Here is a 13,109-nt window from a genome sequence, read left to right as displayed (position 1 = left end):
AGGACAGTAAACACATCAGAACTGCAGGAATTAACTTTTTTTTTTGATCAACAAAAAAAACCCAGAGTTTTAAAATGTGAATCAAATTAAAGAAGGGATAACAGATTGGAAAATAAATGCTTTAAATTAAGGCACTTTGAATAATTCATTGAAAAACAAATGTTTAATAAATGTCAGAAATGAATTAATTCTAAGTTTCGAGGCCACAAAAGTTCTGGTTTTATGAATAAAAACGTCAGTAATAAATTTGAAAAACATGTATTTTTTATCTTAGGCAGGCTTAGAACAGTGGAGAAAATCCAAAACAACAACCAGACAAACTGTGAAACAATCAATAAGCTAAGCTAATAAGATGCTAATTGCTAATAACAACACAATCACGTTTAGTTTGAACTCCTGGTTTTATTTTAAACTGAATGTTTCTGTAGCTTTAAATGCTGCCGGCTCCGCCCCCTTCAGGAAGAAGACTCTCTCTGAATCTGTGATTGACAGAAAAACACAACGTTACAAACATCATTACACCACATTAAGGCTCAGACTAATTCATGATCTGATTCAGATTCAAGTTTAGATTCAGATTCAGGTTCAGGTTCAGATTCAGGTTTAGATTCAGATTCAGGTTCAGGTTCAGGTTCAGATTCAGGTTTAGATTCAGATTCAGGTTTAGATTCAGGTTTAGCTTCAGATTCAGGTTTAGATATCAGGTTCAGATTCAGGTTCAGATTCAGATTCAGATTCAGGTTCAGATTCAGATTCAGGTTCAGATTCAGGTTTAGATTCAGATCCAAGTTTAGATTCAGGTTCAGATTCAGGTTCAGGTTTAGATTCAGGTTCAGATTCAGGTTTAGATTCAGATTCAGGTTCAGATTCAAGTTTAGATTTAAATTCAGGTTCAGGTTTAGATTCAGGTTCAGATTCAGGTTTAGATTTAGGTTCAGGTTCAGGTTCAGGTTCAGATTCGTATTCAGGATTACATTCAGATTCAGGTTCAGATTCAGGTTTAGATTCCGATTCAGGTTCAGATTCAGGTTCAGATTCAGGTTTAGATTCAGATTCAGGTTTAGATTTAGGTTCAGGTTTAGATTCAAATTCAGATTCAGGTTTAGATTCCGATTCAGGTTCAGATTCAGGTTCAGATTCAGGTTTAGATTCAGATTCAGGTGTAGATTTAGGTTCAGGTTCAGGTTTAGATTCAAATTCAGATTCAGGTTTAGATTCAGGCTCAGGTTCAGGTTCTGTAGGGTACCGTTGGTTCAGTTCCGGTTGGTCTTGGTCCAGACGCAGGTGCAGCCGACGGCCACAGAGCGGTAGGATGTGGTGTAGCAGCGCCCCCCGTCCTGCCGAGTCAGAACCAGGATGTTCTGCCGGATAGGGACCGAGTTCAGTCCGTCGGTTTGTTCCCCGTTGGGACCGGAGCAAAGGCTGCTGGTGCACTGGGCCTCCCAGATGGTGGTGGGGATCCGGTCCTTCACCGTGGTCCACCTGGACGCCACAGAGAGAACGACGTTTAACGGCAGCTAGCATTAGCCACATGAAGCTAACGGGGCTGCAGCGCCCCCTGGTGTGTGGAAGTGGAGGTGAGTCATAAACCTAAACCTTAAAAGCTCAGAATTATTAGCAGCTAAAAATCCACAAATATATAAGGAACTGAACATTTATGAGAGCTTCAGTTTTCAGTTTAAATGAGAATTTGATTGACTCACGTCCATTTCCACGGCGACAGAGATCTGCTGTGGATGTTCCCGTTTCCTCCCGACAGAGACGAGGCATCGCCGGAGATCTCCAACATGGCGTCACAACGAGGAGAAGCTGCAGCCGAGGAGGAGACGACCAACAATGCACTGCAGAACACCTGGGGAGAGGAAGTGACCTCAGCTGAGCAGTCGAACACATCTGGCAGGTGTCCAGATGTGTTCGACTGATTTTAGACCGGAGCGCTGGATGGTTTTTGGACTGCGTTAGGGGAAACATTCAAAGTCCTGGTAGGTTCCTGGGTAGTTCCTAGAATCTAGGAACTACCCAGGAACTTACGAAGAACCATCTAGGAACTACCCAGGAACCTACGAAGAACCATCTAGGAACTACCCAGGAACCTATGAAGAACTACATAGGAACTACCCAGGAACCTACAAGGAACCATCTAGGTCCTAGATGGTTCCTTGAAGATTCCTTCAAAGTTTTGCCATTTTCTGGACTGACTTACCTTCAGTTCTTATAGTAATGATGGACTGTGGTTTCTCTCAGCTGATTGGTTCTTGCCATAATATGGATTCTAACAGTTAAATGGTAAAATGGTCTGTATTTATATAGTGCTTTTTTACTATACAGTTGTCAAACTGGGCTGTCAGCTGTGGACCGACCTGACTTCTGATGGTCCCAACCCCATTAAGAAGGCAAGAAACTCCACAAATGAACCTTGACAAGGAACACCTGTGAAGTGTTTTTACTTCATGAAGATCATCCAGAGAATAATAAGAGTGTAAAAGTAGGAATCAAAGCAAAGACTCTAACAGAACAGACTGATTTTGAGTCATTATTGGCAATTTTTAATTCAAATTGAATCCTTTTGAACAAATTTTGAGTTTCTTGGGACTTGTTCAGGGTAATCTGGGACTTGTTTTGAGTCGTTTGGGACCAGATTTAACACATTTTGGACCACTTTTAACATGTTTAGAGAAGTTCTGAGTAGTTTTGAACAACTCAAAAACTGTCCAAAAGGAGTTAGAATATGTCTAAAATCACTCAGCTGTTTAAAATGACTCAAACTTTTCAAAATGACTCAAGAACTATTCAAAATTAGTTAAAATATGTCCAAAATGAAACAAAAGTTGTCCAAAATGACTCAAAAAATGTCTAAAATGACTCAAAAAAACGTCTAAAATGACTCAAAAACATGTCTCATATGTGCTCAGCATCTCTGGAACTCCTTCAAGACTGATGGAGAACCATTTCAGGTTCTACCTCATGAAGCTCATCCAGAGAATAACAAGAGAGTTCAAAGCAGGAATCAGAGAATCGAACAGAACGGACAGATTCTGAGTCATTATCAGTCATTTTTAATTCAAACTGAATCATCTTGAACAAACGTTGAGTTTCTTGGGACTTGTTCAGGTTATCTGGGACTTCTTTAGAGTTGTTTGGGACCAGATTTAACTAATTCTGGACCATTTTTAATGTGTTTTGAGAAGTCTGAGTAGTTCTGAGCAGGTTTCAAGTCATTGTGGACAAATATTTACTCATAATGGATAAAGTCTGAGTCAGTTTGGATGATTTTCCAGTAATTTAGGACACATTTCCAGTCACTGAACACAAGTTTCAATTCATTATTGAAACATTTCAAGTCATTTACTACAATTAGAGCAGTTTTGGACTTATTTCAACTGGTTTTACAAGTTATTTTAGACAGATTTTGAGTCATTATTGGCAATTTTTAATTTTTTTGGACAAAGTCAATCATTTTGAACAAATTTAGATTTTTTCTGGGACTTGTTCAGGGTTTTTTGGGACTTCTTTTGCATAATTTACAACAAGATTTAACACATTTTGGACATATTTTGAGTCATTTTGTACCATTTTTACACGTTTTGGGAAATTTTGAGTAGTTCTGAACAGATTTCGAGCCATTTTGGACTAATTTCAACTTGTTTTACGAGTTCTATTGGACAGATTTTGAGTCATTATTGGCATTTTTTAATTCAAATTGAATCATCTGAAGATTCTGAAACCTAAAACATGTTTTGACTTATTTCACATTTTTTGTTTCCTCCATAATTCCAGATGTGTTCATTCATAGCTTGTAAATAGTCATGAAAGTAAAGAAGAACCATGAAATGAGAAGCTGTGTCCAGACTAAAGACTGCTAGTATAGATGACACCATTTATCAGCCAGAAACTGTAAAAACAGAACAAATAGATTCAACCTTCCTTGATAATGTGTGATGTTTGGTTCCATCAGGAAAATTAACTAAACCTAAACTGGAAAAGTTTAAAATATCATGAAAAGAATCTCCAGAAATGATGTGTTTGCACCAGATTCTGTAAAAAAAAAAAAAAAAAAAAAAAACAACCCTCAAATATTCCCAGAAATGATTGAATATTTGACATTTTATTCCAGAAAGTTTCCCAGTTTCTGCTCATTTTATCCAAACCAGTGAGTCGTGAAAATCAGAAACAGTCGATCAGCTGAGTGCAGAGTTTATAAAACCTATCGATTATTAGTTCAGATGTAAAACAAGTCAGACTTCCTTCATTTCTTCTATAAATAACTGCGGAAGAAAACACTTTAATTTACACACGACTTGTTTGGAAAATGATGAAAGATGTGAAATAAAGCGACAGATTTAGACTCTAAACGTTAAATACAACTCTGATTACACAAGTTTTACCGTTTTAGTGATTATTTATCTTCTCATTGAGATGATTATTTGTGTTTTTCTCTCCTCAGCTGTCACACAATCGCATATCCTTCGTTAATCTCGTCACATCTGATCTATTAAAATCAAATATTGATCAAATATCAATTATCTGAAATCAAACTGCGAGTCCGAGTCGATTTTATCAGTTTGTTATCAGCTGAGAGCAGATCTTAGTGTTTCAATAATCAATAATCAGACTTCATTTTAAACCGATCGATCACAGATTGGAGCTGATAAATGATATTGATCCTCACCAGCAGAGTGCAGACGTGGAGCTTCATGCTGTTCTGGTTCTGGTTCTGGTTCTAGCTCTGATCTGGTTCTGCTCTCAGATCAGCAGCCTTTATGACCCTCAGGGCTGATCTGAGAGCAGATAAGGAGCCGGCGGGAGATTCCGGTTATCTCTGTCCATCTGCTGCTTCGGTTTCTGATCTGATAAAATCTCAGAGATGAAAAAGAACCGAAACCTCTGAAGACTCGACGTTTCAAACTGATCACATATCAGAGATAAACTGAAGCTCTGAAGGTTTTCTCCTCTAGAAAGAGACGAGGCCTTCAGGAATCAAACTAAATAAAATAAAACTCAGATTATTCTATAAAACTACCACTAAATAAAGAAACTAAATAGCATCACAGTTTCTATTTATTTACATTTAAATGAATTAATTATTAGCATTTTTTTATATCCTATTATTTTTATGTATTATTCATTTTATTTCATATATTTAGATTTTCTTATTTTATTTGTATCTTATTTATTTATTTTTGTTTAGTTTATTTTTTATCTTACTTTACAATTCATGTTATTTAAATTTAATAGCTGAATTTTTTATTAGATTTTATTAATTTTCTAGGACTCCTTTATATATATATATATATATATATATATATATATATATATATATATATATATATATATATATATATATATATATATATATACATATATATATATATATATATATATATATATATATATATATATATATATACATTTATTTTATTGATTTAACTTTACTTTTTTCCATTTTCAATTTTATTTATTAAATTTTTCATAGGTAATGTAATTTTTACGAATTCACTTCTGTCATTTAATTTCATTTTAGCTATTTATTTTATTTGTTTAATGTATGTATCATTTTATTTCATTTATTTTGTCATTCATGTTTTCATTTTACTTTACTTCATTAATTGTATTAATTTTTCATGTATTTGATTTTATTTGTTTATTAGCTTTATATTATTTATTGTTTTTATGAAATTGATTTTATTACTTTACCCTCATTTTGTTCATTTTCTATATTCAATTTTATTTAATTAATTTTTCATATATCAATTTTTTATGAATTAATTTCATTCAAATTATTAACTTCATTTTATTTATTTATTTTATTGATTTCATGTACGTATTATATTTATTTCATTTTTATATTACTTCACTTATTCTACATTTTATTCATTTTTCATAATTTTTTATTTCATTCATTTAGTAACTTTATTTTATTTATTTATATTTTATTTCATGTGTATTATTTTTGTCATTTATTTTGTCATTCATATTTTTGTTTTACTTAATTCATACATTATTAATTTTTCATTTTTTTTAACTGTTTATTAACTTCATTTTATTTATTAAGTTTAATCCTATTTACTGAAAGCGTTTGTGTTTTATTTGTCTTTAAATAAAACAGTTTCTTGATAAGCAAATTCACATACACTATATTGCCAAAAGTATTTGCTCACCTGCCTTGACTGGCATATGAAGGTAAGTGACATCCCATTCCTAATCCATAGGGTTCAATATGACGTCAGTCCACCCTTTGCAGCTAGAACAGCTTCAACTCTTCTGGGAAGGCTGTCCACAAGGTTTAGGAGTGTGTTTATGGGAATTTTTGACCATTCTTCCAGAAGCACATTTGTGAGGTCACACACTGATGTTGGACCAGAAGGTCTGGCTCTCAGTCTCCACTTTAATTCATCCCAAAGGTGTTCTATGGGGTTGAGGTCAGGACTCTGTGCAGGCCAGTCAAGTTCATCCACACCAGACTCTGTCATCCATGTCTTTATGGACCTTGCTTTGTGCACTGGTGCACAGTCATGTTGGAAGAGGAAGGACCAGCTCCAAACTGTTCCCACAAAGTTGGGAGCATGGAATTGTCCAAAATGTCTTGGTATGCTGAAGCATTCAGAGTTCCTTTCACTGGAACTAAGGGGCCAAGCCCAGCTCCTGAAAAACAAGCCCACACCATAATCCCCCCTCCACCAAACTTTACACTTGGCACAATGCAGTCCGACAAGTATCGTTCTCCTGGCAACCGCCAAACCCAGACTGGTCCATCAGATTGCCAGATGGAGTGTGATTGGTCACTCCAGAGAAGGTGTCTCCACTGCTCTAGAGTCCAGTGGTGGCTGCTTTACACCACTGCATCCCACGCTTTGCATTGCACTTGGTGATGTATGGCTTGGATGCAGCTGCTCAGCCATGGAAACCCATTCCATGAAGCTCTCTGCTGAAGCACTGTTCTGGAGCTAATCTGAAGGCCACATGAAGTTTGAAGGTCTGTAGCGATTGACTCTGCAGAAAGTTGGCCACGTCTTGGCACTATGCTCCTCAGCATCCACTGACCCCGCTCCATCAGTTTACGTGTCCTACCACTTGGTGGCAGAGTTGCTGTCGTTCCCACACACTTCCACTTTCTTATAATACAGCTGACAGTTGACTGTGGAATATTTAGGAGCCAGGAAATGTCACGACTGGATTTGTTGCACAGGTGGCATCCTATCACAGTTCCACGCTGGAATTCACCGAGCTCCTGAGAGCGACTCATTCTTTCACAAATGTTTGTAAAAGCAGTCTGCAGCCTAGGTGCTGGATTTTATACACCTGTGGCCATGGAAGTGATTGGAACACCTGATTCTGATTACTTGGATGGGTGAGCGAATACTTTTGGCAATATAGTGTATACTACTGTTAAAATAAAAAAGCAACCATCTCATTATATAATAATAATAATAATAATAATAATAATAATAATAATAATAATAATAATAATAATAATAATAATAACAATAACAACAATAATGATTTGAGGGTGATTATTTCAGTCTGCTTTGTTACAGTTTACTGACTACACACATGTATTTATAAATAAAAACATATAATTTTTATATTTAATGTCTGTTTTTTAATTTTTATTTAAACTTTCCTTATTTTCTGTAGTTAATAGTTCCATGTTTTGACAGCTGTAATCAGAATAATGTCTTAAATCTGTGTGTTAACTGTTAAAGGTTTGTATTTTATTAATATAAACAGTAAATCTGATAATAAAACAGCTCTGATGTTCAAACGGACCAATCAGAAGGACTCCTCTCTGTGTCGTCCGCTCTGCTTCCTGTTTCCATATATGGCGGCTGGCGTGCTACCGCGGCCCCGCCCCCGGCTGTGGCATCATGGCTGTGGTTGCTCTGAGGTCGGAGCTGAGCAGGTTTCAGTCAGATTGTCAGCATGTTCCTGACCTGGTTCTTCTGAGAGGAAACCAGAGATCATTTGATAAAGTCTGTTACCGTCAGAACATCTGCAGCTCTGCAGCCGGGAAACATCTCCTGAGTCTGCAGGTCCACCTGAAGCACGCTACTGAAGCTAGCTCTGGAGGAAGTTTGTCCTGCAGGTGTAACAGCCCCCTACAGGCAGGGAGCAGAACTACAGGTTTTAGTTAATATTTAACTGCAGGGAATCTATTCTAGTATTTTATTTTTATTATCGATAAAACAGCAAAAACCTGGAAAATGGAGCCGCGACTTAGTAGTAGAACGTTTACTGAAATTACTGGGAAGTTTAAAAAGGAAAATCACTGTTTGCAGTTAACACCTCAGACTGAATGACTTTAGCTGTCTAGTTAGCTTCTTTCTATAACTTTAGCTGTGTAGTTAGCTTCTTTCTCTGGCTTTAGTTATGTAGTTAGCCTCTTTCCATAACATTAGTTGTGTAGTTAGCTTCTTTCTATAACTTTAGCTGCCTAGTTAGCTTCTTTCTATAACTTTAGCTGCCTAGTTAGCTTCTTTCTATAACTTTATAGCTGTCTAGTTAGCTTCTTTCTATAACTTTATAGCTGTCTAGTTAGCTTCTTTCTATAACTTTATAGCTGTCTAGTTAGCTTCTTTCTATAACTTTATAGCTGTCTAGTTAGCTTCTTTCTATGACTTTAGCTGTGTAATTAGCTTCTTTCTATGACTTTAGCTGTGCAGTTAGCTTCTTTCTATAACTTTATAGCTGTCTAGTTAGCTTCTTTCTATAACTTTATAGCTGTCTAGTTAGCTTCTTTCTATAACTTTATAGCTGTCTAGTTAGCTTCTTTCTATGACTTTAGCTGTGTAGTTAGCTTCTTTCTATGGCTTTAGCTGTGTAATTAGCTTCTTTCTATGACTTTAGCTGTGCAGTTAGCTTCTTTCTATAACTTGAGTTGAGTGGTTAGCTTCTTTCTATGACTTTAGCTGTGTAGTTAGCTTCTTTCTATGGCTTTAGTTCTGTAGTTAGCCTCTTTCCATAACAGCAGTTGTGTAGTTAGCTTCTTGCTATGACTTTAGCTGTGCTGGTTGGTCGGTCGGTTCCACCTCATCAAAGCAACCACACCTGGATATGAGGTCATCACGCCCCCCGTCTCCATGGAAACCGGTGACTCTTTGAATGTGGGAGGAGGAGGAGGAGGAGGAGGAGGAAATACTGAGGAAGATGACGACATTTCATTTAACCTCAGAGTCACTTTGACCCATAAGTTACAGAATAAAATTTAGATTTAATCACTTTTATTCTGGTTTTATTGCTTTTATTCTGATATTTTCTGGGACAGGAAGTGTTTATATTATTTTATTTATAGATCAGTTACTGTTTCAGTTTTATTTGTGTTTTTTCTTTATTTATATTTCAGACATTTTTTAAAAAAAAACTTTAATTTCGTTTTTTCATATTTAGATTTTAATTATTATATTTATTTAATTTAGTTAGTTTAGTTATTCTGAAATTTAGTTCTTGCTTATTTGAATTTTTATTTATCAGATTTTTCATGTTTTTATTGTATTTAATAATATTTTTTTAATTCCGTTTTATTTCACCTACTTATTTCAGTGTTGTTTTTTTATGTATTCATTTATTTTATTTTTCATGTTTAATTGCATTGATTTTTTTAAAAAAAATCCATTTAATTAATTTAATCTACTTATTTAAATGTCAGGGTTAGATATTTAATTAATTTATTAGATTTTTCACATTTTTAGAGTATTTAATCATAACTTTTTGGCTAACATTTTATATATTTCACCTACTTACTTCAATATCATCTATTGACTTATTTATTAGACTTTTTAAAATGTTTTTATTGTCTTTAATAATATTTTTTTTAAATTCCATTTCATTCATTTAATCGATTTATTTTAATATCATTTAGTTATGTATTTATTTATTTATTAGATTATTCATGTTTTCACTATATTTAATAAAAAATGTAAAATTCCATTTTATTTATTTCGTCTGCTTATTTCAGTGTCATTTATTTATGTATTTATTTATTTGATTTTTATATTTATTTTTTAAAATCTTTAGATTACATTTCATTTCACCTAATTACTTCAGTGTCATTTATTTATGTATTTATTTATTAGATTGTCATGTTTTTGTTGTATTTTATTTAAGAAAAATCCATTGAATTTATTAATGCTATTTATTTTATTGCCAATTATTTATGTATTTATTTGATTTTTTTATGTTTTCATTGTGTTTATATTTTTAGAAAATTAATAAATTACAATTTTATTCATTAAAATTAATAAATTTCATTAATAAAAACTGCATTTTTTATTTTATATTTCAAATGCTATTTTTTTATTTATTTCATCTACTTATTTCAATAGTTTATTTGTATTTTGATTATCTTCTAAACGTTATTTACAATTTATATTTATTCATTTCATTTTTAAATTTATCTTTATTTCATGTATTTTTTAATTAACTTTCATGTAATATTTTGTGTTTTAAATTTTTTTTACACTTAGTACAAATTTTAATAATATTAAACACAGAACAGTTATTGACACAAAAGAGATTTTAAATCACAGAGAGTGAACAACAGAAAAATGAAAATAAATAAAACTTTAAAACTCCAGTAGAGATGCTGTTAGATGGTTTTTGGTGTAATTTATTAATAAATAACTCCTCCATCAGAATAATAAAAATAATAATAATAATAATAATAATTTTCTGACAAGAACGAGGAAAACTAGAAAACAGAAACAATCTTAAAGTTCACTGCAGCCATAAAATGTTACTTTAAATATATAAAAAGTCATAAATATATGAAGATAAACAACAAACTAAAAATAAAACAACGTAAAGCCTGGAACACTGGAATCATATTTGGAATTAAAATTAAATAAAATATTAAACAGGAATTTAGAGGAATCAGCTGATTAATTCTTGTAAAACCTTGTTTGTTTGAGAAATTAAATGTTTTACTCCCAGAGATGAGTTTCATCGGACTCTTATTTTGTTAATTATTTGGATTTCAAAGCTGTTGTTTCTCTTCCATAAGTGTCAGTTGTTTTTCTTTCAGGTAAACTCCTGGACAGTCTTTAGCACATCAATAATATTTGTTCATCCAATTTTAGTATTTTATCTGTTTTTACTCTTGTGGAGGATTTTATTTTGTACTTCTTGTTTTCGTTTTTATTTTTATTTTATTTTTACTCTACTCCCAGACCACAGACTGTAAAATAATTATGTTTTTATTATTAATATTATTATTATTTATTATTATTATTATTATTATTATTATTATTATTATTATTATTATTATTATTATTATTATTATTATACAGTCTGTGGTCCAGACTGTCTGTTTGTGCACAATATGGGAGATAAAAATCTTGAATCTTGAATCTAAATTTAACAAAATCCTTCGTATTAAATGAAAAACTGATTGTTTCAGCTGATAAAATGAAGAAACGTTTCCCTCCAGGCCGCGTCAGAACGTTGGTTTAACTTCCTGTCACTAAACTAAACTCTATTCATCAACAAATCGTTCTAATCTGTAGGTTTAAACTCCTGAAGGCAACTTTAAAGATCTCACCTTATCTCATGTGGTTTGATTTCAGGATGAATTTACAGAAGCAGGAAGCAGGTGGAGGCTGGAGAGGAAGAGTGTCGCCCTCTGCTGGACGGAGGGAGAACTGAAAACAAAAAGAAAAGAAATCGGAGAAAAACGTCCACAAGCTTCACAGCTGTTTGTTTCATTTATGTTTTTCTTCTTTATTTATATTTTATGATGCGTATTTTTTTCCTTTTATTAAATTCTTTTCATATTTAGATTTTATGTTTTTTTCATTTTTAAAATTTAGTTACTTTAGTTGTTTTGTTTTTCTTGAAGTTCTTGTATTTATATGTTTTATTCATAATTTTTAACTTATTTATTTGATTATTTATTGATTGATTTTTCATATTTGAATTAAATTTAAAAATTTTTAAGTACATTTTATTTCACATACTTATTTCAATGTCATTTATTTATGTATTTATTTATTTGATTTATTTGGTTTTTCACGTTTTTATTGTATGTAATCAGAATTTTTTTAATTAAATTTTATTTATTTCATCTACTTATTTACATATATTTTTTACTGTATTTAATCATATTTTTAAAAATTAGATTTAATTTACTTAATCTGCTTTTTTAAGTAATTTATTTATGTACTTATTTATATGATTTTTCAAGTTTTGATTATATTTAAGACTTCCAGTGTCTCTAGACTGTCTGTCTGATATAAATCTTGAATCTTGAAATCTCAATGAACAAAATCCTTCGTATTAAATGAAAAATCTGAGAAAAACGTCCAGAAGCTTCCTGAGAATCTGTTTGTTTTTAGCTTTTTTTCAGGTTGGCTTTTATCTATGACTTTAGCTACGCAAATAGCTTGTTTGTGTGACTTTAGCTGTGTAGTTAGCTTGTTTATGTGATTTTAGATGTGTAGTTAGCTTGTTTATGTGACTTTAGCTGTGTCGTTAGCTTGTTTATGTGATTTTAGATGTGTAGTTAGCTTGTTTATGTGACTTTAGCTGTGTCGTTAGCTTCTGTCTATGACTTTAGCTGTGTAGTTAGCTTGTTTATGTGACTTTAGCTGTGTAGTTAGCTTGTTTATGTGATTTTAGATGTGTAGTTAGCTGTTTATGTGACTTTAGATGTGTAGTTAACTTGTTTATGTGACTTTAGCTGTGTAGTTAGCTTCTGTCTATGACTTTAGCTGTGTAATTAGCTTCTTTCTATGACTTTAGCTGTGTAGTTAGCTTGTTTAGTGACTTTAGCTGTGTAGTTAGCTTGTTTATGTGACTTTAGCTGTGCAGTTAGCTTGTTTATGTGACTTCAGATGTGTAGTTAGCTTGTTTCAGAGGTCAGAGGGTTTAGGTTGAACACTACAGAGGATTTAAACTGCAGTAGAAGCAGTCAGGAAGTTGTTTCAGTGTTAATTGTTTGTGTTTATACTCCTCTAGAGAAATAAGAGGTGATGTTTAATCCAGATGTGGTGGTGAAATCTAAAGACCTGTAGAAGGATCATGATGTTTCTGATCCATTTATTTTGCAGCTTTAGTGTCATTCTCAAATCAGAGAAATGTAAAGTTTAAAGCTTGAGACTGTGAAGCTTCTGTCTCCT

At 32.7% G+C, this 13,109-nt stretch overlaps 1 protein-coding gene across 3 annotated transcripts; it reads right to left on the bottom strand.

Moving 5' to 3' along the window:
• Nucleotides 1-382: 382 nt before the first annotated feature.
• On the bottom strand, nt 383-11,675 carry il17a/f2 (interleukin 17a/f2). Of its 3 annotated transcripts, XM_055008944.1 has the most exons (5): nt 11,534-11,594; nt 9,046-9,135; nt 1,704-1,852; nt 1,247-1,482; nt 383-479 (listed from the first exon to the last, which is right to left on the bottom strand). In XM_055008944.1, exons 3-4 carry the CDS (start codon nt 1,787-1,789, stop codon nt 1,254-1,256), a joined length of 315 nt encoding a protein of 104 aa, XP_054864919.1. In that variant the 5' UTR covers nt 1,790-1,852; nt 9,046-9,135; nt 11,534-11,594; the 3' UTR covers nt 383-479; nt 1,247-1,253. The 3 variants fall into 3 exon arrangements, with proteins under 3 accessions (XP_054864919.1, XP_054864924.1, XP_054864911.1); XM_055008949.1 differs by lacking the exon at nt 9,046-9,135 and having other exon boundaries at nt 11,534-11,675; XM_055008936.1 differs by lacking the exons at nt 9,046-9,135; nt 11,534-11,594 and adding an exon at nt 4,670-4,992.
• Nucleotides 11,676-13,109: the final 1,434 nt, after the last annotated feature.

The sequence above is a fragment of the Amphiprion ocellaris genome, chromosome 1, assembly GCF_022539595.1.
Source record: "Amphiprion ocellaris isolate individual 3 ecotype Okinawa chromosome 1, ASM2253959v1, whole genome shotgun sequence".
Taxonomy (NCBI): Eukaryota; Metazoa; Chordata; class Actinopteri; family Pomacentridae; genus Amphiprion; species Amphiprion ocellaris.
The sequence above is the reverse complement of the archived record's forward strand: the minus strand, read 5'-3'. Positions and strand labels throughout refer to the sequence as shown.